Source organism: Trachurus japonicus, chromosome 21 (assembly GCF_045865225.1).
Source record: "Trachurus japonicus isolate A0001 chromosome 21, Traja_1.0".
Taxonomy (NCBI): Eukaryota; Metazoa; Chordata; class Actinopteri; order Carangiformes; family Carangidae; genus Trachurus; species Trachurus japonicus.
The window spans coordinates 22,296,578-22,322,865 of record NC_140927.1 but is presented as its reverse complement, the minus strand read 5'-3'; the positions used below and the strand labels follow the sequence as shown (position 1 = coordinate 22,322,865).

The following is a 26,288-nucleotide window of genomic DNA, read 5'->3' as shown; positions in this document are numbered from 1 at the left end:
AAATCAAACACCATTCCCTTTTTTTCCCTTTTTTTTTTGCACGCTAACAAATTGTACCCAATCTTCTCTGCTTGGTCCTTTTTAGGTGAAGCAGTCGAGGAAGAAACCTCTGCAAGTGAAGACGCCGAGGGCGCTGCCCACGATGGAGGCCCACCAGGTGATTCGGGCCAACGCTCTGTTCCTGCTGTCCCTCAGCAGCGCTGCTGAGCCCAACATGCTGTGCCACCACCCTCCCCGGCCCCTGCACTCGCAGCTTCTTCCCAGCCTCAAGGAGGGGGTGTCGGACGAGCTCCCCAATAAAATGGGCTGCCTCTACCTACAGACACTAGCTAGGTATCTAACAACTCGGTGGATAATAATTCATATATAACATGCTTCTCTTTTTTTTCAAATGTTTTGTCTTTATGTAAAGCACATTGAGTTGCCTTGGTATGAAATGCGCTATATAAATAAAGATGCCTTGCCTTGCCTAGTACCTTTTATACATGCTTGCATAATGATTTGAGTCTCACTGTCCTGTCATTCTTCCCAAGGCAACACACAGAGAACTTTGGAGGCTACCAGGATGATAACCTCTTCCAAGATGAGATGAGGTACTTGCGCTCCACATCTGTTCCCGCGCCCTATATTTCAGTCACACCTGACGCATGCCCCAATGTGTTTGAGGAACCTGAGAGCAACATGAAATCAATGCCCCCCAGGTAAAACATCTCACGCAGCCTGTTTTGTTAATTGTTTCCACCGACATTAGGGTGTTTATAGAAGAAAGAAAATCCCTGTTGTCACTTAGCAGTTTTCTCTTCTACTGTGTATAAATAGAGACACTTCCTGTACATTCAATAGAACTGCAGATCTAGTTGAATATTGTTTTTTTAGTTATTAAAACATTTGATTTTATTTTCTATGAAGAAGGAACACATGTTCGGAGCAGACCATCATCATAAACCTGCTCAATTTAGAACTATGTTGAAAATCAGAGAGGATTTTTGACGTGAAACTAAATCGATTGGGGGTTAAACAGAACATGTCTGTGTTTGTCACTATGGGCTGTCTTTTAGTCTGGAAACCAGTCCCATCACAGACAGCGACACGGCGAAGCGCACGGTGTTTCAGAGGTCTTACTCGGTCGTAGCCTCAGAGTACGACAAGCACCACTCGCCCTCTCCAGCCCGGGTCAAAGCCGTGCCCAGGCGCAGGGTCCACAGTGGCGATGCAGGTAATCACATAATAATACTTTGAAAGGAACAACTGGTGTCACTGTGTTTTCAATGAACCACTGACTCACTCACTCTGCCCCCCCCCCCCATTCAGAGGTGGGCTCTTCCCTGCTGAGGCACCCGTCTCCAGAGCTCTCTCGGCTGATCTCGGCCCACGGCTCCCTCAGCAAGGGGGAGAGGAACTTCCAGTGGCCCGTCTTGGCTTTTGTCATCCAGCACCACGACCTGGAGGGCCTGGAGGTGGCCATGAGGCACGCACTGAGGAAGTCTGCCTGCAGAGTGTTTGCCATGGAGGTACTGCACAGCTCTTTGGGCTGCAATATCTGTCTCAATCTCAGAGCTCAATCATATTTTGATTATTGCTTATAATAGAACAGAGACTCAGGGTTATAGGCAATTAGTTGGTTGGATATAATGAGCGAGAAAATTAGATTTGTGCGCTATGATAGCTGATTTATATTAACAAGACTAATCAGTGTGGTTTACTCTCGGTGTCCTCATCAGGCCTTCAACTGGCTGCTGTGCAACGTGATCCAGACCACCTCTCTTCACGACATCCTGTGGCACTTTGTAGCATCTCTCACCCCCTCACCCTTTGAACCTGAGGATGAGGAAGATGATGAAAACAAGGGGAACAAAGAAATTGTGGAACAGGTAATGAGGTGGTAAAAAAAAAGAAGCTGAAAGCATGTAGATTACTTTTACTGTATCTTGCCCAGAGACAACTATGACCTGGATGAATGAGAATATCCATAGACACATGACTTTTGCTTTGTTATTGCATCTCCTAAGTATGAACATCTCCACTCCACGCCCTACAGGAAAGAGACCTCAGCGTTTGTGAACACCCTCTGTCGGATATCGTTATTGCCGGAGAGGCAGCTCATCCTCTCCCACACACTTTCCACCGCCTCCTCCAGACCATCTCTGACCTGATGATGTCACTTCCTAGTGGCAGCTCACTTCAGCAGATGGCACTGAGGTATAAATTCTTGCATGGAATATGTCAGTTTAGGGTTTCCACTGTTGTAAAAACTGTAAATGACTGTGACTTGTTCTTTTAGATGCTGGAGTCTCAAGTTCAAGCAGTCCGACCACCAGTTCCTCCACCAAAGCAACGTTTTCCATCACATCAACAATATCTTGTCAAAGTCAGATGACGGAGACAGCGAGGAGAGCTTCAACATCAGTGTGCAGTCGGGCTACGAAGCGATGAGCCAGGCAAGAAAACAACCACTTCCTTTTTTCCCTTCCTTCCTTTCTTACTTAATTACACAGCAGATCTATCTTCTGTTGGTCAAGACAGACTGAACCATTAGTTTATCATCTTATTGTCAACCTAATGCCAGTGTGTCTGCGTGTGGCAACAGGATCTCTGCCTGGTGACCTGTCTGAAGGACCTGACCAGCGTGGTGGACATCAAGACGTCCAGTCGTCCTGCTATGATCGGCAGCCTGACAGACGGCTCCACCGAGACCTTCTGGGAATCTGGAGATGAGGACAAGAACAAAACCAAGAGCATCACTATCAGCTGTGTGAAAGGCATCAATGCCACCAATGTGTCTGTTCATGTGGACAACTCCAGAGACATCGGGGTAAGTCGGGCACAGAAGTGTTTGGGCATGAAAACAGTTTTTTAAAACTACTTGAATAAATGATAGATTCGCATCACAATAGAAATGATGATGATATGGGTTTATTATGGCTTTCAGTGATTTTTTTGTTTTTTTTGTCCACAGAACAAAGTGACATCTGTGACATTCCTATGTGGAAAAGCAATAGAGGACCTCTGCAGAATTAAACAGGTGTGGTCAATTTGTTTGGCTTAACAATAGTTGTGGGAATAAAGATGTGCAAATGGAGGATAACCAGTGTAATTTGCGTTTTAATTAATGCTGTGAAGTTCAAAAGCCTTGCGGTTCTGACGTGGAGCTAGGGTTGGGCACCGAAAAACGGTTCCAAATAGGAACCGGTTCCTAACGTCCGGTTCCGGAATCGTTAAGAAGCCGTTTGCATTTCGATCCTTTTTATCGGTTCCTAAATGTCCGCACTAGTTTGTTTGTTTTACTCCGCTCGCACTAGTTTGAAGTAATTTGACCCGCCCCGCACCACCGCATCTATTTTCACAACCATCCCCGATTCCCCGCTGCTATTAAACGTCATACAGCGGTTTTTTACTTTGAAAGGGCAGACAGAGGCGCTGTGTTGCCGGTAGCTTGTCAGTGTGGAGCTCGTGAGGAGTGGGAGAGTCACAGTGCAGCGAGTGCAGCAGCCGCGGCCGCCGCCTCCTCTCTCTCTCCCCGCTCTGCGAGAGGGAGAGAGCAGAGAGCAGACCCCCCGCTCTGCTGATGCTCCCAGCCGCCGTCTCACCGGTTCCCTCACACCTCCGCCGGCTTTTCCCGTCAACATCAGCGCGCCCCTGATAACACACTCTGGACTTCATCATCAGTGTTTTTAATGACCCGCCCCACCGCGCCCCGCACCGCAAATAAAGTAAACATTTCTTGACCCGCACCGCGCGTCACTAGTGTACAGACCTCCTCAGCCTGAGAAGGCAGACATGATTATCTTCTTAAACAAAAACAGTTTTTGATTTGTCATCATGACTGCTCCAGTGTTTGTTTTATTTTGTTGCATATGCATTCACCTGTTCTGCAGCTCTTTGTATGTTAGACTGCTTGCCAAGTTTCAGTTTTATAGTTACAGTTAGGGACCCTCCCTTTTAATTGAATACCATAGTTGGCAAAATCTATTTTTGGAGGCCTTTTGGAGGTCTTACAAGCTGTGTAAGATGTATGTTTGAAGTCCAAGCATGCATGCAAAAATGGCCTGTGTGAAGAGTTTGTCAAATAAAAAAATATCCTGTGAAATAAGTTGTGACCTGTTGACCTGCACCTCAAAGAATCGGAATCGAGAATCGTTTAGAACCGGAATCGATATAGAGAATCGGAATCGGAATCGGAATCGCTAAAATCTAAACGATGCCCAACCCTACGTGGAGCCAAATCTGTCACTTACATCAAAGTTGTTTTTAAAACACAAAACAAGTGGCCTGTGGTGTTGCTCTGTGGCTCTGCTATATATAGCTGTTTACTGTATATTGATCACTTTCTGTCCCAATACCACATTTTATTCACCTGTCAATCAAGGCATGTAGAAACAGTTTAGCATTAAAATAAACGGTTGTTGTTGTTGTTGTTACACTGCACTGTGGTTAATGTGCTACATATTTGCATGCACATGTGACTGAGCTCCGTGTGAACACCCCCTTTGCGTTTGCATCCCAGGTTGACCTCGATTCACGTCACATGGGCTGGGTGACCAGTGAGCTTCCTGGAGGAGATCATCATGTGATCAAGGTGGAACTGAAAGGCCCCGAAAACACCCTGAGGGTGCGTCAGGTGAAGGTCCTCGGTTGGAAAGACGGCGACAGCATCAAGATTCCCGGGCAGATCTCAGCCAGCATGGCCCAGCAGAAGAACTGTGAGGCAGAGACCCTCCGAGTTTTCCGCCTCATCACCTCTCAGGTTTGTCCACGCGTTTCATGTGCCTTAAAAATAACCTGACAAAATATTTAACTATATTGTAATGCCTTTTATGTTTTGCAAATATATTTTTGGTGCAAATAGCAGGAGGTTCTTGATCCTTTTTTATTGTGTACATTCAGGTCTTTGGAAAACTAATCTGTGGAGATGCAGAGCCGACTCCAGAGCAGGAGGAGAAAAACCTTCTCTCGTCACCGGAGGGAGAAGACAAGGTCTGCACTCTGATACTTTAACTTACTTGTTTATTCACCTTGCATATTTAGTGACCCCCCAACCTAATGTTTTGCTCTTTCTAATTTTCTTTTTTAATTAGGCACCATCTGATGCAGACCTCAAAGAGCACATGGTGGGAATCATTTTCAGCAGGAGCAAACTGACCAACCTGCAGAAACAGGTAAGTTACCAGTGCCTTTGCCCATTCAGACTCAGTGAGTTACTATAAACTCAGCCCTCTAACCAAACGTGTGTACTCTGTCCCAGGTGTGCGCCCACATCGTCCAGGCCATCCGTATGGAGGCCACACGTGTAAGAGAGGAGTGGGAGCACGCCATCTCCAGCAAGGAGAACGCCAACTCTCAGCCCAGTGACGACGACGCCTCCTCGGACGCCTACTGCTTCGAGCTCCTGTCCATGGTCCTGGCACTGAGTGGCTCCAATGTGGGCCGCCAGTATCTCGCTCAGCAGCTTACACTCATGCAAGATCTGTTTTCTCTGCTGCACACGGCTTCCCCACGCGTCCAGAGACAGGTGACACGCAACTTTTGGTTTATTCATGCGCAGTTAAGTATTGATTGGGTGCCCTGTGGTGTTTTCCTTACAGCTATAGGCAAATCAACATTTACATTCACTGTTTCTCACCCAAAACCTTTTGCATACTGAGGGCATTTCTTCTTCCTCTTAAAACATTTGCAGAGCTGATTTTGTTTTGAAAGCTGGATTGTTTACACCTGTGTTTATAACTGGCAGTGCCGCCTCATTGCCTGCTTTTCCTGCCTCATTGCTGACACATGGTGGCACATTACTGCCACCCACTGTCAATCAGTGGAACAGCATGAAACTGGCAGCAGGATTTTGTGTGTCATGTACTGTACTAATACACTCTAGACATAAAGATGATATAGACTTGCTCATTAAAATGTTTCTTTTAGGTGATACTTGTGGTCAAAACCTCTACATGGCACCTTTAACATGCTTTGCTATACTCATTTGATATTTAAATTACGCATGGCCTCGGATGACAAGAACTAAATGTTAGCAAGTGACCAAGAGCCATGTATGGTCACTCACTAATGTCCACAATAAGGTCGTGAAGCATTAACATCTAATCTAATATTATGATACAAACATAATGCTGTGCAAACATTTAAGTAGAATTAATTTGCATAAGGATTGTAAACTTTAGCTATAAACTGCTATGTCAAGCTTTGACATATGCAGGGCTGTTTACGATCAGTGTGAGCATGTTAAGGTAAAAACCCTGTGACACTAAACATGTTAAAAGTTCCTGTTTTCTATCTGATCTCGCCTCTTCTCAGGTGACATCGTTGCTCAGACGCGTCCTTCCAGAGGTGACACCGGTGCGCCTCGCCAGCATCATCGGGGTGAAGGCCCTGCCGCCAGCAGACATCAGTGACATCATCCACTCCACGGAGAAGGGCGACTGGAACAAGCTCGGCATCCTTGACATGTTCCTGGGCTGCATCGCAAAAGCCCTGACCGTGCAGCTGAAAGCCAAAGGCACCACCATCTCCGGCACAGCTGGCACAGCTGCTGGGAAAGGGGTCACCACGGTCACACTGCCCATGATCTTCAACTCTAGGTGGGTATCTATTAGGGTAATGCTCAAACAAATGGTTCACTCACTTTAGGCTTTTATCATTGAATTTTTTTTAACATTTCTGGTCCTCTGTTACGTTCAGTTACATCCGTAGAGGGGAGAGCCACTGGTGGATGAAAGGCTCCACTCCTCCACAGATTGCAGAGATCATCATAAAGCTGGTTAAAGACATGGCAGCTGTAAGTTCCTGTTGCTTTTATTGACCCCTTCTTTTAAGTCAGCACCTTTTCATGTTATGTCTCTAAGACGGTCACCTGCTGTTTTCAGGGCCACCTCTCAGACGCCTGGTCCAGAGTCACCAAAAATGCAATCGCTGAGACCATCATAGCCCTGACCAAAATGGAGGAGGAGCATCGATCCCCTGTACGCTGTATCGCCACCACAAGGGTAAGGATACAGACTCCATCATATGACATCATTGTATTTTTAAAAAAAAAATACAGGATATTAACTAAGTGTATACATTTTCCTGTTCTGCCTTATAGCTGTGGCTGGCCTTGGCGTCGCTTTGTGTGCTCGACCAGGACCATGTGGACAGACTGTCCTCTGGTCGCTGGATGGGCAAAGATGGACAGCAGAAGCAGATGGTGAGAATCATATAAGATGCCTGAAGCTGCACTGCATTTAAGTAATAGACAGAAAATCAACCTCAGATACTGATCATCACCTTTTGTTTCTGTCCACAGCCCATGTGTGACAACCACGACGACGGCGAGACAGCGGCCATCATACTGTGCAACATGTGTGGCAACCTCTGCACCGACTGTGACCGCTTCCTCCACCTGCACCGACGCACACGCTCTCACCAGAGACAGGTACGTTATTACCAGAATGACTAATGTGGAAAATATTATGCCGAAGGAACGCAGAGGAGAATGACCCGATGAGTTAAATCTTAATTGTGTTTCCAGGTGTTCAAGGAGGAAGAGGAGGCCATAAAGGTGGATCTCCACGAGGGCTGTGGAAGGACCAAGCTCTTCTGGCTCATGGCTCTGGCCGACTCAAAGACTATGAAGGCTATGGTGGAGTTCAGAGAGCACACAGGTAACATTGAAACGATGTATGACCTATTAATCGGTATGTTGCATACTTGAACTGTCCCATAATATTAGAAAATGGTCAGTGTTTAAAACCTGTTTTGACAAATCTTAATATTGTTGTAGGTAAACCAGCCTCCAGCAGCTCGGACGCCTGCAGGTTCTGTGGTACAAGGAATGGCACTGAGCTGTCTGCAGTGGGCAGCGTCTGCTCAGACCCAGACTGCCAGGTGCCTGACATTAGTTTCACCTATACGGCAGACAGACTAGATGTGTATTTTATAATATAGAAATCACAGACTTAAATTGAGATGACAGATTAACTAGTGATGCCCCGAAGTCTTACAAGTTTCTGTCTTGTGTTCGTCTCAGGAATATGCCAAACTGGCGTGCAGCAAGACTCATCCTTGTGGACACCCCTGTGGAGGAGTGAAGAATGAGGAGAGCTGTCTCCCGTGTTTACATGGCTGCGACAAGAGCACAGGCTGTCTGAAACAGGATGCAGATGACATGTGTATGATCTGCTTCACAGAGGCCCTCTCTGCTGCTCCTGCAGTACAGGTAGATGATATAAATATGACTATTTGTCTGTTACGTATCAGGTTGTTCACATCTGGATTGAATCTTTCACTTGTTTCCCCTTGTTTAATGTTTGACTCTCTGTCCTGTTCCCAGTTGGACTGCACCCACGTGTTCCACCTCCAGTGTACTCGCCGCGTGCTTGAAAATCGTTGGCTCGGGCCCAGGATCACGTTTGGGTTCATGTTGTGTCCGATTTGTAAGGTAAGGCGTTACCTGAGCCTGTCTGATTTAGGAGATGAATTAAGGCAACAAAGAGGTGGAAACCTGTTTCCACCACACCTCTGTTGATTGAGGTCAGTTTGCTTGAATGCTCTTGCAGACTGCGATTGCTTTGTTCACTGTCGTCTTTGTGAAATGTTGCCAATGCCGACACACACAGTAACTCGACAGAAAAAAAGTATATTAGCCTGCTTCTCCATTTACAGTAATGTTCATTTATCTCTATTAATAACCAAAGCTAAATAACCTGAAGTGAAACATGACCTCCTTTATGACTGTTTCTTTGTTTCACTGTTTGCTTCCAGAACAAAATCAACCACTCTGTAATCAAGGACCTGCTGGACCCCATAAAGGAGCTTTATGAGGATGTGAGGAGGAAGGCTCTGATGAGGCTGGAGTACGAGGGGCTGCACAAGAGTGAGGCAATAACAACACCAGGGGCACGTTTCCACAACGACCCTGCAGGCTTCGCCATGAACAGATACGCATACTATGTCTGCTACAAGTGCAAGAAGGTACCGTGTAAAAAAACAAAGAAGCAAAATGTTTTAATTGAAATGTTATTTGGGTGCAGAGAGTTAATATGTCCTTTGTTTACAGGCCTACTTTGGTGGAGAGGCTCGCTGTGACGCAGAGGCTGGACAGGGAGATGACTATGACCCCAGTGAGCTGATCTGTGGAGCATGCTCTGATGTCTCCAGGGCTCAGGTGAGTGATGCCTGGGAGGAACCTGGCAGTAATGCCGCTATAAAAGAGCTATGAAACAACTAACCTGGCTCTGGCCAATGGTGTCCAAATCCACATGTTACATCTTGTTTGTTTACACTGTATAAAAACTGGTTGTAACAATAACATGTTGTGACTGGATCTGTTGGATGACTCGTGACTCCTGGTATTACCCAGTAATGTATATGATATATATGTAATGAGCCAATTTGTTGTTGAACAAATTCTGCTTGTCTGTACTTATATAAACATATAAACCCGTGATGTTTTATTTTCACTATCACCAGATGTGCTCCAAGCATGGCACAGACTTCCTGGAGTATAAATGCCGGTACTGCTGCTCGGTGGCTGTTTTCTTCTGCTTCGGCACCACACACTTCTGCAACGCCTGCCATGACGACTTCCAGAGGATGACCAGTGTTCCCAAGGAGGAGCTGCCGCATTGTCCTGCAGGTACTTAACAATTCTGTTGACCATAACTCTTCTGGAAAATGTTAAATTATTCATCGTGCACATGCAGACTTTAAAGTCGCAGTGACGAAGCAGGCTTTAGTGCATGAAATAAAAACGTACAGGAGGGGTTTGGTCTGGATGAGAGAAGTGGAAGTGTAAACAAAGTCTGTCATTCAAACACACCTACTATTACTAACAGACCAGACATTAATGGTTAACACCCACCAACTAACTGTTGAGTGTGGGTTTATATGATCACGTGATTGTAGAAATGAATATACTGTAGGTGCTCCTGAGAGAAGTCTTCAAGAATGTTAGACTGAATGTTTTGACTGATATTTGACATCTAATGAGAAAAAACTGACACAAAGTCTGTCACAAACAATAATACAAGACTTTCAAAATGCTGAGATGTGATTTTTTTTTCCTCCACCAGGACCTAAAGGCAAGCAGCTGGAAGGCACTGAGTGCCCTTTGCATGTGGTTCACCCGCCTACAGGGGAGGAGTTTGCATTGGGCTGCGGGGTGTGTAGGAATGCACACACCTTCTAAAAACACAAGACTTTTACTGAAAACCAGTTTGTCTACTGTGATTTCTGGCTGCTGCTGCTGAAGCTCAGCTGAGAAGCTTGGCTCTTGCATTGTCAAGTGTCCTGGACGTTGGACCAGGTTCCTGCTCTACGCCAAGAGTCCTCAGGTCTGCTCCTCTACCAACATCAGTATCTGGGCCCCTGCTACGACCACAAGCTGTGGCTCCTTTGGATTCAGCGTGACCTGAATGGAAAAAAGAACAATAGAATTTTAAAAAAAGAAGATTAAATAAAAAAAAAAGAAAATAACTTGTGACGTGTTTGCATGCGGCCGTTGTATTCCCTCGGCTTCTATAGACGTTGCACACCTCCTGAAGTGTAACAATACAAGATTAAACAGTGATTATGAAATAAATTTGCTTAAAGGCAACCGTGGATCAGCGTGGGTTTAAAAAAAAAAAAGGAACAGGCCGTATTTCCAGCTTCCTAACTATAAATTTAAAATATTGTTGTATGTAAACCTTTTTCGTAATCTTGTACAGTACTCTCCACTGTCAAGTGCATCATGGGTTGACGGACAAAAAAAAAGATGAGTTGGTGAATAAGACTGTTAGGAATATTAAGTTTGGGCGGAAAATAGTGTACGATTTAATTAATCTTGTATATAACGATACTATTCAAAATAGCTGTATTCCGAAGTTGCTACTCTTCACTTCAATTTTGTTTGATATTCTGGGTTATGTTTTGAGCCAGAACTTTTAATGAAGTGCAATACTGGGTGTGCCTCCTATTTTGCAGCTGTTTAACCTATGGAATGTATGTCAATAAAGCCACTGTACATTTTTATACAGTAGAGAGTCGTAAATCCCCCCCTCTTCTAAATGTCAGATCTCTTTTGTTGTCTAGAAATGAGAAGGAGGAGCCTGGCACCCGCAGTGAATGGTGGTGGATGTAAATCCCATTTGCAGCTCTGTTTAAAAACAACAAAAATGAAACAAAAAAGTACCAAATCCTACAGAAATACAAAAACAAAACAAAAAACCTCACAGTGAGACTGATTACAGCTGAATGATTTGGGGGGCCAGTCTTCACACCAAATAAAATTGTGCACCTGTAATGCTTTTCCCTAGTAGGAGGCAAGAGGGAGGGATGGGAGGGGAGGGGAGGGAGAGGGGGTGTTATGGGAACAGAGTGTGGAAAAAAAGCAGCTGCTGTTATATAAAAAAGCTTAATACTTGTGAATCTGCTCTGTAATATCTGTGGTGGATGGAGTTGAATGGTAATAAACCAGGTTCTCTGTTTCACAAAGTATACACCGTGTCCTTTGTTAATGAGCTCTGACATTTGGATTAAATTAGCCGCCTGTTGACACGATGCCTATTATATCCAGCTAATAGCTCCTCTATAATGAATTTTAGGAAATACTAGTATCGAAAGTCTGAAAATCTTCCACATATCATCGGAGACTATGAAAATAGAATGATGTGTTACTCTGTTTTATTTTCTGGTATCACTCTGCAAAGTCAACTCAGTCAGGTTTCACTGAAGAGCATAGACTGTAAAAAGAACAACAGTTTTTGTGGATCCTTATGTTTGCAGATATATTTCCAAAGTGTACTTTAAAGTCATGTTGGAATTGAAGTCTGAAAACTACAGCGGATATGATACTAGTAATATTCTTTATCCGACAAATCTGAGACTTTGAATTAATCCTTGTAGGAAAGAATCAGAAACGGATGTACAATGACAGGACATTTTTAATGGGCAAGTTATTTATCAAACAAAAATAGCAAACAACACAGTGAAACGGGTTCTGTATGTAGGCTATTTGATGACTTTTATGTTTCGTTTCTGGAAAAACGGAACTCCGGTACTCATGACTCGAGTGAGTCATCGCTCGAACAGAGACGATCTTCACCAACAGCCATTTCGCATTGTACATTTCCCAGGATGCAACGCTGCTGTCACAACAACACTTCGCCATTTCAGATCCTGTGTGTGTGTGTGGGGAGCTGGAGCTGTAACTCCCGCGGAGGAGGAACTAGGTCAATCCGAGCGGAGGTACCAGACAGGCTGCTGCCCGTTTCTTCACCCTAAACATCACCTCTCATTCTCTCGGTTTAATTGTGCTCTGATGCGAGTTTTCTGGTTGGTGCGGATGAGTTTTTCCAGCGTCGGCCCGGGCTGAGGTGTCGAGACTGAAATCGGATTTTCCTGCTAAGGAGCTAGCTAGCTAGCTGCGTGTAAACAACAAGGTGAGGATGTTTGGATGCTAACTGTCTAAGTTACGTGTGTTATTATGAGCATGTAGGTTTTTCTTTGCAGATGAATAAGTGAATTTTTATTAACATACGAAGACGGACAGCTGCATTAAGTTTGCTTACTGAGCAACATAAACATAACACGGTTACATTCATTCACTGCGTCGGCTAACGTAACAGTTACTTAAACGTTAGCTATAAGGCGTTGTGGTTGTTAATTCAGTCTAACTGGTGCAACATTACTTTAACTGTTTAATATATTGACATTAAAGATTATAGATATATAGATGGACAGTCTAATCGGTGCAACAATAACTTAGTTTAACTATTTAATATTTAACGTTACATTAAAGATTAAAGATAGATAGATAGATAACACACAGTAGATAGCTTCTCTTAAGGTGTCACTCCACAACAAACCATAAAAATACGAAATGCATAAGGGTACAAGGGGGAATGCATAAATATACATAGTTTATATACATTACAGTATGTATGTAATTCCCCTTAACAAGATTAAAAAGTGTTAAGGACCACTAAAAAAAGTTGTGAGTTGTGAGACACACACTAAAAAGTCATAACAAGTTGTGTACTGTGTGTGTTATTAATGTTTAGGCATCTACCTCTTTAAGCATGGCGTCGGGGTTAATACAGTACAAACTCACTAAACTAAAGCAAACTAACTAAAGCAGCAGCTGCTTCTGCACAGGTGTTCTGCATCATGCAATTAAGGATCTATCATGCAGTCATGCTCTTTGGCAGATAATATTAAACACTGAACAGGCCTGTTTTATTCAGATTTTTGTATTAGTTTGTAGAGTTGTAGCATGTAAAGGGGAGGTTCATAGTTGGGACACGAATGCCAGGAGCATGAGTCACAGAGACTGCTCAGCAGCAGGATAGTGTTTCACTAGTTTGTAAAGTAAGTGATATACTGCATTTAGATTTATGGGGAAATACATCAGCTCACTGCACATGTTGTGGTTGACAGGGGACGTTTGAAGTTTGGTATGTGAGGTAAAATGAAAGGACTTTTCCTCAGGTGACTTAAGATTGTTGCTACAGAATCAACAAGAAAAGTCAGCGATTACAGAGAGCGAGAGAGAGAGATATATATTATTATAGTAGGGTTGCTGTGCTTAAACCCCTCATTACAAAGACGAACACACACGTGAGGGTTGAGTTGGTGCAAAAAAACAAACAAACCCACAAGGCGCACTGGTCTACAGAGAAGTGGAATAATGTGATATGGTCATGAGTCATCCTTCAATAACAGAACAGGGCTGAATACTTGACCCCCTACAGTGATATGCTGGGGGGACATTTTGAACTCTAAAACCTTTCCAACAAAATCTGAATATAATAGCCTTCACAAAGTAAGTGTGTTTCGCAGAACTGTTGTATTGTCTTTTTAATAAACTCACAACTGATGGGATATCATGTCTGCATACTTCACAATCTGCAGAATGTAAAACCTCTGTATAAAGGGCACATAACTGAGGCACTCACCCACAGGATTTAGATAAAAGCTGCTGGGAGTAAACAAAAGTGGTCATGATAACCTGTAGGGCAACAGTTTGTTGGCAAGAGAAAAATAATTGGCAACTGACTTGTTAATCATTTAATCGCTGGACGCAGTGTGAAGTAAAATTAGTAGGACATTTCTGTATATTCTGATTGTAAAGCCTCAAAACACTTTCATGCTTTTCTTTGACATCATTGTAAACCAAATATTTTAGCTCAGCAAAGTTGTAATGAGCATTTTATGACAATCTTATTTCTTTCTATTTCTTTTACACTTTAATAGACTAAATATTTAATTAAGATAATAATAGCCCATTGTAGCCTTATCTATCTATGATAAAGAGTAAAATGAATATAGACTTGATTGATGATATTAATAATGATCGTTGAATGTGACAGGCTCTATATAGCTGTTTTGTGTCTTTGAAGACCAAGAAGGTGTCACTTGTTGATTTGTCACAGCTTTCACTAATCGAGTAGTTCACTGCCCCGGCTAAGATGAATTTATGTGTGTATCTGTCTAATTTATTGTGTATTTAATAAACTGTCCAATGCTGGATTATAACATGTTGGTTTGTCTCTTTGTTTCAGGATGAAGCGGGTGAAAGGAGCTGAGGAGGGAGGTGACAGCTCCTCCAGTAAGAGCCCACCAGAGGCTTGCAAGAAGGTGCGGAAGCAGCCGAGCGACGAGCCGAGCGACGAGCCGAAGGCGGCAGCAGAAGCAGCGGCGACAGTGGAGACCTGCGAGTCACCAGACTGCGAATGGGCACGGCTGCCTCAGGAGCTCCTGCTCCACATCTTCCAGTACCTTCCACTGCTGGATCGAGCTTACGCTTCACAGGTGTGTCGCCGGTGGAACCAGGCCTTCCACATGCCTGAGCTGTGGAGATGCTTCGAGTTTGAGCTCAACCAGCCCGCTAGCTCGTACCTGAAGGCCACACATCCAGACCTCATCAAGCAGATCATAAAGAGGCACTCCAACCACCTGCAATACGTCAGCTTCAAGGTGAGACAGCAAACGTAGTAACATGTGAAACAATATGCTCATCTAAGAAACCTCTCAACCATCACCGTCTGGTGTACAAATGTTGTTTTTATGTCCCTGACATGGTTTTCAATCGCTGTGTGTGGCAGGTGGACAGCAGCACCGAGTCTGCTGAGGCAGCGTGTGACATCCTCTCACAGTTGGTGAACTGCTCACTGAAGACCTTGGGGCTCATCTCCACGGCCAGGCCCAGTTTTATGGAGGTTCCAAAGGTATAATTAACATAAACCCTGAGGTGTCTGGGTCTTTATAGTTTCCTGTTCTTCAGAGTTTATAGAAAAAACTATTGTGTATATTTTCAGAGCTGATGCTTTTGCACAGCCGTACCCTCCGACTGCAGCTGTGCTTGTGTACAGACAGAGCGGTATTTGTATTCTCATCTTATCTTGGGCTGAAAAGCAGTGTCTGTTCCCATGCATGGTGAAGGACAAATCTGTGATTAGTTCCTCGGCCTCAGAAGGACACAGGATGTGGGTTTTCCAAGTCTTATTTTTTTTCTCAGCAGCAGTGTGTGAGTTTATGGCTCGAAGCATTATCATCAGAGCAGCTTGAAGCTGTTTTTACACTCACTGTAAACACACACCACACATTCTCCAGATCCCCCTCTGTATGTTTCTATTCCTGAGGACATTATAAACCTACAGTGCAGAGCCTCGGTTACCCTCATGAGGCATCATCTGTTAGAGCAGAAAGTGTTGCACCTGGCTTTTCCCACACAGCTGCAGACTGCATGAACACATCGTCATAATTGATTTACTGGTTTAATCAAGATGCGTCGTTTAGAAATCAGAGAGTTGTGTTATATCAGGAGACGCCCACACGGGGTTATGAAGGCTGTTGAATACAGGCCAGTGGCCGTTTAACACGTTTGTCACGTCTCAAGATCAAAAGTGTAAATTTGATATGTGAACCATATTTCTGCCACCATCGATCTAAATATAAACTAATATAATGTTGTCTGTGAAACGAAGCCCTTGTTGCCATCTCGTAAGTGTCATCTAAAATGTATGCTTCATAATTCACTGTCGTTTTCGTCCTTCCACAGTCTCATTTCATCTCGGCTCTGACTGTGGTGTTTGTCAACTCCAAGTCGTTGTCCTCGCTGAAGATTGACGACACGCCGGTGGACGATCCGTCTCTGAAGGTGCTGGTGGCCAACAACAGTGACACCCTGAAGCTGCTGAAGATGAGCAGCTGCCCTCACGTCTCTCCAGCAGGTACAGTCACAGCAGCGGCTCCTGTTGCTGTTGGAGTGCGTGGGATTAGATTCCTCAGGCTTTGAAAAAATATTTTCCCCTCATGCTGTCCAGCTACCAGGAAAAAAAAACATCACGATCTGTGTCTGCTTTGGGCGTTTAATGAAATGTTTTTGATTTGCTTTTTTTTTTTGTCATAAAGCTTTCTGTGTTTTCCACTCAGGGGGTATATAAAGACGTTGTAATTTTCTTGTCCGGCTTCATACAACGTTGTCATTTCATGTCACGGCCTGCCAGACATTGCATGATGTATTATGACTCAACTATAATGTAGTTTTCTTGTTTCTGCCTCTTACATTCATTTTCCTGGAATGGTTTTTAATCGTCAGCTATGATAAAGACTCCTGATTCAGCTGCAACTTCGGGCAAATATAAATCACGTTTCTGTGCAGGGCGGTGATTATATTTTCCCTCCTCTTGATGACCAGAGGTTTTTGGGAAAACTGCTGCTTTTAAAAAAAAAAAAAAGATTTGATGATGTTTTAAAACCACAATGTGTTTCTGTTTTTAGGAATCCTGTGTGTGGCCGACCAGTGTCACGGGCTGAGAGAGCTGGCTCTGAACTACCACCTCCTGAGCGATGAACTCCTGCTGGCCCTCTCCTCGGAGAAACACGTCCACCTGGAGCACCTGCGTATCGACGTGGTGAGCGAGAATCCCGGCCAGCACTTCCACACCATCAAAAAGAGCAGCTGGGACGCCATGGTGCGGCACTCGCCCAAGTTCAACCTGGTCATGTACTTCTTTCTCTACGAGGACGAGTTTGGCCCTTTCTTCAACGAGGAGATCCCCGTCACGCACCTGTACTTCGGCCGCTCGGTCAGCAAGGAGGTGCTGGGCCGCGTGGGCCTCCACTGCCCCCGTCTGGTGGAGCTGGTGGTGTGCGCCAACGGCCTGCGTCCCCTGGATGAGGAGCTGATCCGCATCGCCAAGAACTGCACCAAGCTGTCGGCCATCGGCCTGGGCGAGTGCGAGGTTTCCTGCAGCGCGTTCGTGGAGTTCGTCAAGATGTGTGGGCGGAGGCTGTCGCAGCTGTCCATCATGGAGGAGGTGCTGATCCCCGATCACAAATACTCCCTGGACGAGATCCACTGGGAGGTGTCGAAGCACCTGGGCCGGGTCTGGTTCCCAGACATGATGCCGACCTGGTAAAGCCGGAAAAGGAGTCCATCGAGGATGTGGTGTGCGGCACAGTCACGGCCTCCATGTTTGCACCGAAAAGCCTTTTAGAAGCTCGGCTGTAGTGAACGGTTTGGTGCCAACATGGAGAGCAGGAAGTGGCCGAGCCTCTGCGTGGAGTTGCAGCGCAGGGGAATAATGTGGCACCCGACTGCTGTCCGACGTTATCATGTAGTGCTAACACCACAAACATCCTCACCTCACGTCGGCTTCTAAATGAACTGTGTGGATTCCTGCTTTGTCCGCTGCAGAGACAGAAACCTTGCAGGCTGGCCTCTTCACATATTAAACAATCAGTGCAGGTGGAAATGTTTAACTAAGAAAAGCAATGTTTTTATAACTGCAACCTGAGTTATATGGACATTGTAGCTTGGTTGTGATAATCTATATAAGAAGTGATGGGTGCGTGTGTGCGTGTGCGTTTGGGTGTGTGTGTTTTTAATGTCGCTGAGTAATTTGGGACAATTAGGTGCACAATTGCATGTTGTTACACTACCACTTGGCCTACTTACATGCAGTCTGAGATAGCAGCTCTGCACTCTGTAACACAACAAAGCATCGTTTCGGTTTCCTAATGACTGCAGTGTTATTTGCGTATGGGATGTGTTTGAAGGTGTAATTGAGCGTGAGTTCACTTAATTTCGCAGAGGAGTGGCTGGGTCCTTCACCTCTTTTTAAACTAATTTAAACGGCGGTCGCTTTTCCTCCTTGTCATGTGTCAGAGAAGGAAACGGGATCGTTGACAATGTTTGAAGTTGGCCGGGAGAGGAGGAAAAAAAACATAACGTGTGTATATAGGTCTCTATATTTGTGATGCGAAGGTGTACAATGTTGATTGATGTCATGGATTTGTTTTTCCTCCCGAGTTATGCAGGTATTTCTTTACTGCATCACACATCAAATCGACTCGACAAATTAATTTCTCTGTTTTTATTAAGAAGGCTTCTGTACAGCTATATCTACTTAAGCACCTTACATGAAAACCAAATAATTGTTAGGACAAACCGAGTCCTACTGTAACGGAAGCAAGGAAAAATTAGCTTTATGATAATAGTAATGCTCCAATTAGTCTTAGTTGGACACATATTTTTCATAGCAATGATTATTTACACTGTACTGGGCTTCTGACGAGTCGGATGCAAAGAACAGTATATTGAAGTGATGAAGCTGTAATTATTGGTATGAGAAATGCAATCACAGATGATTCTATGTAAATATAAAGAGTGCAAAGACACGTCTGAATTATTTGGAGGTAGATGTCGGTTAAGTCTGCAGCCTTCATTACTCAAATTGCTTTGTAATCTTTCAACAGTAGACTAGCCTCTGCAGCTATTAGCTTACAGTGCACACTGAGAATGCAAAACTAACCCTTTGTGTGTTTCAGGTGCATTAAATGAATATATTTCCTATGTAGGTTTCATTTGTATCTTCTGCTATTTGCCTGTTCAAGCTCTCGACCTGTTGTGAATATCTGCCCTCCTATTAGCCCGCGTTTGCTCTGTATCATGTTATCATCACCTCATACGTACAGGAGGAGAGGAAGCGGTATTCATCCTCACATTACAGAAACACCGTCTTTTTCCAGATTTCATTAGCACTCCTGTCCCAGACATCCATTCATTTCAGTCAAAAAGAGATTTGGCAATTCAGATGAGTGAAACAAACTTTTTTTCCTTTAAGAAGGAAGTCAAATGCATCTGTATATAAAAACGCTGTGTGTTTGATTATTATGAATAGAAATGTACTTATTTCTTTATTTCACCCTCTGTCAGGGTTTGAAGTTTCCTTAACAGCTCGTGTCTTTTATAAAACCAGAGTGCGAGTAATCCTTTACTAGATGGATCTTTTTCATACTGTAGTCACTAGAGAAGATATAAGCTGTGTAATTTATTGATATGGATACTGCTTTTGTAATTGATTTGTGTTTTGTTTTGTTTTGTTTTTTTCAGTTAGACAAGAAAAGCAATCATTATAACCAGCAAGCAGACCAGCACCTAGATTGATTTGATTGGTTTTGACCTTTCCACCTGTCACCATGGTATTGTTGCATGCAGGTGTTCAGGAGTGTTGAGTCCACTACTAAGCCATCGTTTTTCGTCTTAAAGATAAATTCTCCATTAGGACCATGGCGCTAAAAACATAAATTAAATCTAACTACGCCTGTTTGAAATTCAGAAAAGCAAAAAAATGGATGACCATCCTTTTTAGTTTTTATTTCTATTTTTAAGCATGAGAAGATATTTGAGTGGGATTTACTTAAAAAGAAATTATGATAGATTTTAAAAATCTGTAGAAATGAGTTAAAGGCATGTCAAAAGTTGAGAAATTTCTTGTTAATTCACAAAACTTTTGACTTCTGATAGTGTACGTTATTAAAAACTACATAATTGAGTAAAAAAGATAATTTGTCAAATGTATTTTTGTAAAAAAACAAAACAAAACAAAAAACGTATTGGTAGTGGTCAGACCTTTTTGGATGTCGCTGTTTGCTCCGTCAAACCCAGATTTTGCTTTATTTTTCTGCCAGACTTTATTCCTGTTATCATCACTGTCATGTAGCCAAACTGTAACAAAAACTAAAAGCCAGACACTTGATCGCAGGAAGTGTGGTTCCGTCTTTGTGGTTTTTGAACTAACATAGTCTATTTATAGCATCGGTCTCTGATCATTGAAGTAGATACATGTGCTGATGTGTCTGTGCTCATGTACATTAGCATCTCAGCGGTACAGCAACATATCTTCTGATTGTCTTTCATAATTTGTGCAGTGGCTGTGACAGCAGCTCTACGGTGAAGGCTGCGTCTCCATACTCTACAGGTGTTGACCATTTTCCTGTCGTCATTATTGGCTTTCAATGGAAAATTCAGCTGGATGAGTCAAAATGTGTTTCACATAAAACGCAGATTAAGAAGGACAATTTATTTATCTTTCATCATAAATATGCCTCTTTTCAGTAATTGTTATGTTGACCTCACTGGTTCAGAGGAGTCATCCAGTAAGTTTTATTTGGAGTAAACTGGTGTTGACAATGCTGTCTTTAGTTTTGCTTCTGTACGGCAAATGCTTTGTCTACTTTGCTTTACTGGTCACCTGTCTTGAAATTAAAATTATTGTTTTGGATAGGTGATCTTATACCGGTAATAAAAAATTGTGAATGTACATGTTTGCATCTGTTATTTGATTATTTTATCTCAACTGCTACATACTAAGTATGTCAGAGTGCTTGTTCAGCTCCATTAATTAAGAAAAAACATTCAACAAACAACACTCATAACGCTGCATAAAAATGACGTAGGAATGAGTTTAGGTTTAATAGGTAAAACTATGAAAATCCAAAATAACTGTACACAACACAAAATATTCACTGGATCTGATGTGATTCATTTACTGTATTATGGCACATCCATGTAATTGAAGGTAATATTTAGTTCACAAGTGCAGAAATCAGGGAAATTAGTGCAAAAATGATGAGTCATTATGCCATCATGTTGGTGAACATCAGCCCAAGAGGATGTTGTTATGCTGCTATGTAAAGCCCTTAAACTGTAAAAATGGGCTATAAAAATAAATTGCCTTGTCTTGCCAATTACTTATCTAATAATAATCTCACCTGAGAGAATGACATAGGGTTAGGACATTAATGAAACAGATAGTCTGTTTCCTTTAGTTGTAGTTGTGAGATAAGGTATTTACCGTAAACTGCAGGTACTTTATTCATTTATATAAAACCACTGCGATCTAGAAACTTAGAAAAAGTGTTTTTCACCAATTACCATCAGACTCTAAATATTTGTGTCTCCCAGTACCTGTTCAGTTTATAGTAAAACTCTTATCATGGATGATACAGTGATCATCATCACATCCCAAACAATACACAAGAAAAAAACAAATGCTTTGTGCAAATGTCCAACTCTCACATCACATCCTTGATCATAATAACTATAAGAAACTATGAGAAATATTCTTTAATAAATTGAAAAAAGAAAGAAAAAAACCTCACCAATATTTGCTCAGTTGTCATGGAAAAGTAAAGGTCCATGTTTGTCTCAGGAGGACTTCTCATTGATGTTGGATTAAAACTTTTAAGTTCAAAGCAGTGCACCAAGGGAAGGTGAAGACTGCTAACAAAGCCAACAAACACCGAGGTAAACAAGGCACAGTGTGAAACATTCAAAACACCAGCTTTGCAAACATTTTATGTGGAAGGAAATGCTGCAAACATTTGCATTAGCAAGTTTGTTCGGCCTCGGGGATGCATACAGAGCATTTTGTTGAGAAACACTGAGTGGCTTTTGTTTATTTACAAGACATCTGCAGAGGGCACTTCTCAACCAAGGAAAACCTGCTGATGAACATTGTGACTTGATCTCGACCTGACGGTGAGATCATTCTCTCAACACCTGTGTCCACAGTCAAAATATTTTACTATTTTGATAATCGATTCATCATTTGAACCATTTATCAAACAGCAAAATCAACAATGCACTCGTTTCAGCTTCTAAAAGGTGAAAATCTGCTGTTTGTATTGCTGATATATTTGGTTTTTGGAAGATCAGTTCATCAACTGATCAATTGCTAATGGAAATCTGGATATTTCGGCAAAGGCACCTCTTCATATATAATCTCCACATAGGGAGGTTTCATTGGCAGATGCCAGTACTCAAAGTTGTAGTAGAGGTAGAAGCTCTTGTCCACCACAACCTTTTGATAAGCGTCCAGCAGACTGAGGACGAAGTCTACGAATGACTGGTGCGGTCTGAACGTGTAGTAAAATTTGCGGATCTCCGATGCCAGGTTCTTGAGAGCGGGCTGTCCGAATATGGAGCTGTCGTTGCCGAGGTACGTGGGCTCCCCGCTGTAGAGGTAGATCTTGGTGTAGTTGGTTTGTGACCGACTGGACAGTTCGGCTCCGAGCTCCGTCAGTTTCCTGTAGGTGCGGTGGACAAACTGTGAGCAGTCGTAAGACTCGAACCACACCGTGGCGTTAGGACTGGGGTCAGAGCGAACCGTCCAAGTCTCGTAATAGATCCCAGTCTCATTGTCGTCTTGGACCCACTGGGCCATGTCATTGAACTGGTCCCCTAGGAAAAGAATGGAAAACTACTTTAAAAAGTAGGACACATGAGAAAATATCACCTGGAGCGTGTAAATATATATTTTTTGAACTCGTAATTCTGGATTCTTGAAAAATTATGTCAAAACAAATAGTCATGGTGACAGGTACAGATGGTTTACAGGTAGAAATTATCAATCCATGTTCATCCTCTTGATTTTCTACATCTAACCTGTTGGAGGTTCATGGGAAGTGTTGTAGCTTTTCTCATGACGCAAGGGGGAAAAGGCCCAGGAGCCACAATAGGAGGAAACCAGAGTGTCCTCATGCCAATGAAAACACAGACAAACTTACAATCCTTTTTGCTGCAAGACCACTTAGTGATTGTGCTACTAAAAATGTTACGTATTTCTAATTAAGATTATGAAATTTTGTCTGTAAATGATCTTCTACATTCAAAAAAAGAGGCAGCAGCCAGAAATAGGAATTGGTCAAATATAAAAGGACATCATCTGTGTAAAAGCGGATCAATAGGGCAGCATCATATTCCTCCACTGTACAGCATCTAGTGTTATGATGAAAAGCTAAATGGCATTGTTTCTTAGTGGTGCTTGCGTTTTTGAATTCTACATCTCAGTGGATGATTTTTGTCAGGCATTTCAACTTGATCTACATACGGTAGACTCTTAATCACACATTATGGTGAGTAGTCAGGTATTTTTTAAAAAATAATTCTTCTTTCCTTATTTTCAACAAATCCCATGGGAGAACTGTTAGCCCATCTGCTTCTCTTCCCTGTCTTTGGTCTTTTTTATGACTGGAAAAGATGTACATTTTTTAAAATAGGTCACAAAACACAGGTTGAATTTTGGAGCCATTTGTTAAAACAGCTGTAAATTTGAACTTGCGTATCTCAAATTTAAGTAAATGGTGCACTCACTGGGTCCCACTTTAAGTGAATTAATATACATTTGCTCAACAAATCCACTCGGTCTCACCAGATATTTCTCCTATTTTCTCCAAGGTGCCGTTTTGTGACCAGTGCAAGTCATCGATGCCTTCAAAGAAGCAGGCGGCTCCCTGGTTGCACCAGAACGGTGCGTACTCGTCTGGTCTGAGGTGAGGGAAGGTGCAGTTTCCCAGCTGAAACAGCTCGTACCACTCCATAGTGAAGTTGGCCTCTGTCTCGTAGCTGCTGAATCCAATAGCATCGTGCATAATATGCTGTAAATCAGAACAGAAACATGGACATGGGGGAAGTGGGTACAGCTGTGTTTCTACACTCGTGCTTTATTTAAAAACACTTTACCAGCTCCATACAGGTGCAACACAAACATTTCCTCATCTCAATTTCAGGTTAGGCTATATTTAACACCACAAAGAATATGTCGGCTGCAACAATATCAGGGCAATTAAGTATTTTATCCAGTTATTTTCACTCACAAAACCTGCATTTTGTCACTTACAGTATAAGGTGTCATGAACAGATTGATCACTGATAAAATTACTTCTTTTTTCCCCCTACATTTACTTATTTTAACCCTGTCTCTTAACAGGGTTAATTATTTCCAGTATGTGTCGCTCTGGGGTATTTTGTATTTTGATTTTAAATTATGTTTGCATCCATATTGATGGCCTGAGCTGAGTTTTTTCTGATCTCATTAATTTAACACAAAGTACCTTCAGCTGCCTTTATTTGACCATAAGATGACTGATGTAGGCTACTTACAAATTTCCCCAGCAAATCTCCGTACTTGAATTCCCACACAGGTGTCTGCAGTCGATAAACAGAGATTACGTCGCTCTCTCTTATGTAGGGGATTCGTCCATCGCGGTCTCCAGTGGGGCAGAACGGGTAGAGAGCTTCACAGTAAGAGTCCGCGTCAGGGCGATAATCGAAGCGTCTGGGGAAGATAAGAGAAACACACAGCAGACCATCAGTCACAGCCAAGAGGAGTTTCATACCACCACAGAAACTTTTCTGGAACATGGTGAGACCTTTAGCACATCAACAATTTAGACCCGGACCAGAACTGAGAATAAAAATAAAGGGAAATGCTTAATCTCTGCTTCCTAATGTGTTTATTAATAGATTGATCAAACAATACAAGTCACAAGACAATTGATACAGCCCATCTTCATGGTGGTTTTTATTCAAGATTAGACTTAATACAATAATAATAATAAAAACTATTTCTTGTACTAATAATATCACATCACAATTTCAGGAATTCATGTGAATCAAAATGTCAAAATGCTTTCACTTAAGTTGAATCCAAATGTAGGCTACAACTCAGGTTTTTGATACAAACTTTAGATGTTTTAATGTTTTCTTACATTGGAAACACAAAGATGCATCTAATGCAAACACACTTCTTACACATGTCATCTTTACTACTGTTGTTGCACAACGTAGGCCTACTCGTAGTAATAATAACACTTGTTTCTCATATGCTCATGCTGCAAGATGGTATAGAGTCCAGAGTTCCCAACGTCACGTGAACGCACCATCCATAATTTTTCTGGATCTACTTCAGATCAGATAAAGATCCTTACTCGTTAACTGTGACTGTCTGATATTAACAAAATGCTTTAATAACAGTTTAATGGACCAACAGTTAAAACAACAGCGTAACTAGAAATCTAACAGGAGGACAGACAGAGAATTCAAACATTGTTGTGTTTAAGGACTCCGTAAACCAGAAGTAAAGTACAGGAGCTTTTCCTGCACAGTTTAAACTTTCTCCAAACAGTTTTGAGTTTATTATATGTCTGTCACATGACTCAACGTTACGGAGCAAAGAGGAGCTTGGTGGTGCTCGTACCTGTAGGGAACCGGCCACTGCTGCTGCTGCTGCGGAGCCTCGGTCCTGACCGGAGCGACAACATGAAGGAGCAGGAGCAGGTTCAAACACACAGTCAACTCCACCTGAGTCATGTTGACGTCTCAAACACACTGGAAATTAGGAGTGAAAAGCAAAAGGCAGGGTGACAGGACAAGACAGTCTTCCCATGATCCCTCCTCCACTCTGAACTGACTTCCTTGTTAAAGGTCACATGGTTTTGTTGATGACACGAAATCACATGACGAGTCCATACGAGATGAAATTAGTCATGAACCCCAGGTGGAAATAAATATAGAAAATAAATCAAAAACATAAAAGGATTTAATTAATAAATGTGGAAATATACATGAAAATCCTGACAATATAAACAATATATTATATTTTTAAATGTATGCCCTGTGGCCTTTTTGGGCCCCTTATAATCAAAATTATGTGGGGATATAGGAATTATGCAGATTCAGGATAAATCCTATAAATAAACTTATCGTTATGTAATAAGATAATTTTTTACATGTTGTTAAATGTAGGGAAATACAGATTGGAAAAAAAATGAAATTAGTTTATTAAAAACTTACAATTAAAAAAAATTACAAAAAAGTTTTAAATTTTTAGTTAAATTCAAGTCTTAATAATGTTTGTATCAGAAAGTCAAGTCACAATACTGACATTTATTGATTATTGAAACTCTGAGTCTTAATTACAAAACAGCAGATGTCATTCTAATCTAATAATCTTAATCATGTTATCATTATTTTATTATATATAATTTTCTCAAATGCATAAATAACTTAGAATATAACTTTATATAATAATAGCAATCGAATAATAGAATTGTGGTAATAGTTAATTTAAAAACTGCACATTATTTCTAATGTTTATATTTTGTGGCAGCTGTCTTCCTCCTTCCTCCTGCCACCAGGCGGCGCTCAGGCCCCGTAGCGCATGTAAACGGATTAACCGCCTTGAAAAGAAGAAGAA

General features: G+C 42.3%; 3 protein-coding genes across 47 annotated transcripts in view; 2 read left to right on the top strand and 1 right to left on the bottom strand.

Moving 5' to 3' along the window:
* Positions 1 to 11,457, top strand: part of mycbp2 (MYC binding protein 2) — a 62,503-nt gene extending 51,046 nt beyond the window's left edge. For 29 of the 45 annotated variants that reach the window (XM_085766311.1, XM_085766286.1, XM_085766302.1 and 26 more), the window contains 26 exons: positions 86 to 333; positions 534 to 702; positions 1,048 to 1,216; positions 1,312 to 1,511; positions 1,722 to 1,871; positions 2,039 to 2,199; positions 2,282 to 2,438; positions 2,588 to 2,812; positions 2,957 to 3,022; positions 4,505 to 4,744; positions 4,885 to 4,974; positions 5,076 to 5,156; positions 5,243 to 5,509; positions 6,298 to 6,581; positions 6,682 to 6,778; positions 6,867 to 6,986; positions 7,085 to 7,186; positions 7,286 to 7,414; positions 7,511 to 7,643; positions 7,763 to 7,866; positions 8,009 to 8,197; positions 8,312 to 8,419; positions 8,743 to 8,952; positions 9,038 to 9,145; positions 9,451 to 9,616; positions 10,053 to 11,457. In XM_085766311.1, coding sequence (XP_085622437.1) covers positions 86 to 333; positions 534 to 702; positions 1,048 to 1,216; positions 1,312 to 1,511; positions 1,722 to 1,871; positions 2,039 to 2,199; positions 2,282 to 2,438; positions 2,588 to 2,812; positions 2,957 to 3,022; positions 4,505 to 4,744; positions 4,885 to 4,974; positions 5,076 to 5,156; positions 5,243 to 5,509; positions 6,298 to 6,581; positions 6,682 to 6,778; positions 6,867 to 6,986; positions 7,085 to 7,186; positions 7,286 to 7,414; positions 7,511 to 7,643; positions 7,763 to 7,866; positions 8,009 to 8,197; positions 8,312 to 8,419; positions 8,743 to 8,952; positions 9,038 to 9,145; positions 9,451 to 9,616; positions 10,053 to 10,168 — 4,089 coding nt within the window. In that variant the 3' untranslated portion in view covers positions 10,169 to 11,457. The remainder of the gene's footprint in view (positions 1 to 85; positions 334 to 533; positions 703 to 1,047; positions 1,217 to 1,311; positions 1,512 to 1,721; positions 1,872 to 2,038; positions 2,200 to 2,281; positions 2,439 to 2,587; positions 2,813 to 2,956; positions 3,023 to 4,504; positions 4,745 to 4,884; positions 4,975 to 5,075; positions 5,157 to 5,242; positions 5,510 to 6,297; positions 6,582 to 6,681; positions 6,779 to 6,866; positions 6,987 to 7,084; positions 7,187 to 7,285; positions 7,415 to 7,510; positions 7,644 to 7,762; positions 7,867 to 8,008; positions 8,198 to 8,311; positions 8,420 to 8,742; positions 8,953 to 9,037; positions 9,146 to 9,450; positions 9,617 to 10,052) is intronic. The other 16 variants (XM_085766321.1, XM_085766316.1, XM_085766323.1 and 13 more) reach the window with 2 other exon arrangements.
* Positions 11,458 to 12,159: 702 nt separating this feature from the next.
* Positions 12,160 to 20,570, top strand: fbxl3a (F-box and leucine-rich repeat protein 3a). Its single transcript, XM_085764210.1, has 5 exons — positions 12,160 to 12,401; positions 14,523 to 14,937; positions 15,066 to 15,188; positions 16,022 to 16,193; positions 16,744 to 20,570. Exons 2-5 carry the CDS (start codon positions 14,524 to 14,526, stop codon positions 17,382 to 17,384), a joined length of 1,350 nt encoding a protein of 449 aa, XP_085620336.1. The 5' UTR covers positions 12,160 to 12,401; position 14,523; the 3' UTR covers positions 17,385 to 20,570.
* A 423-nt stretch (positions 20,571 to 20,993) lies between these two features.
* cln5 (CLN5 lysosomal BMP synthase) lies at positions 20,994 to 25,521 on the bottom strand. The gene is made up of 4 exons (XM_085765467.1): positions 25,290 to 25,521; positions 24,194 to 24,368; positions 23,463 to 23,688; positions 20,994 to 22,492 (listed from the first exon to the last, which is right to left on the bottom strand). Exons 1-4 carry the CDS (start codon positions 25,400 to 25,402, stop codon positions 21,987 to 21,989), a joined length of 1,020 nt encoding a protein of 339 aa, XP_085621593.1. The 5' UTR covers positions 25,403 to 25,521; the 3' UTR covers positions 20,994 to 21,986.
* Between the last annotated feature and the right edge of the window lie 767 nt (positions 25,522 to 26,288).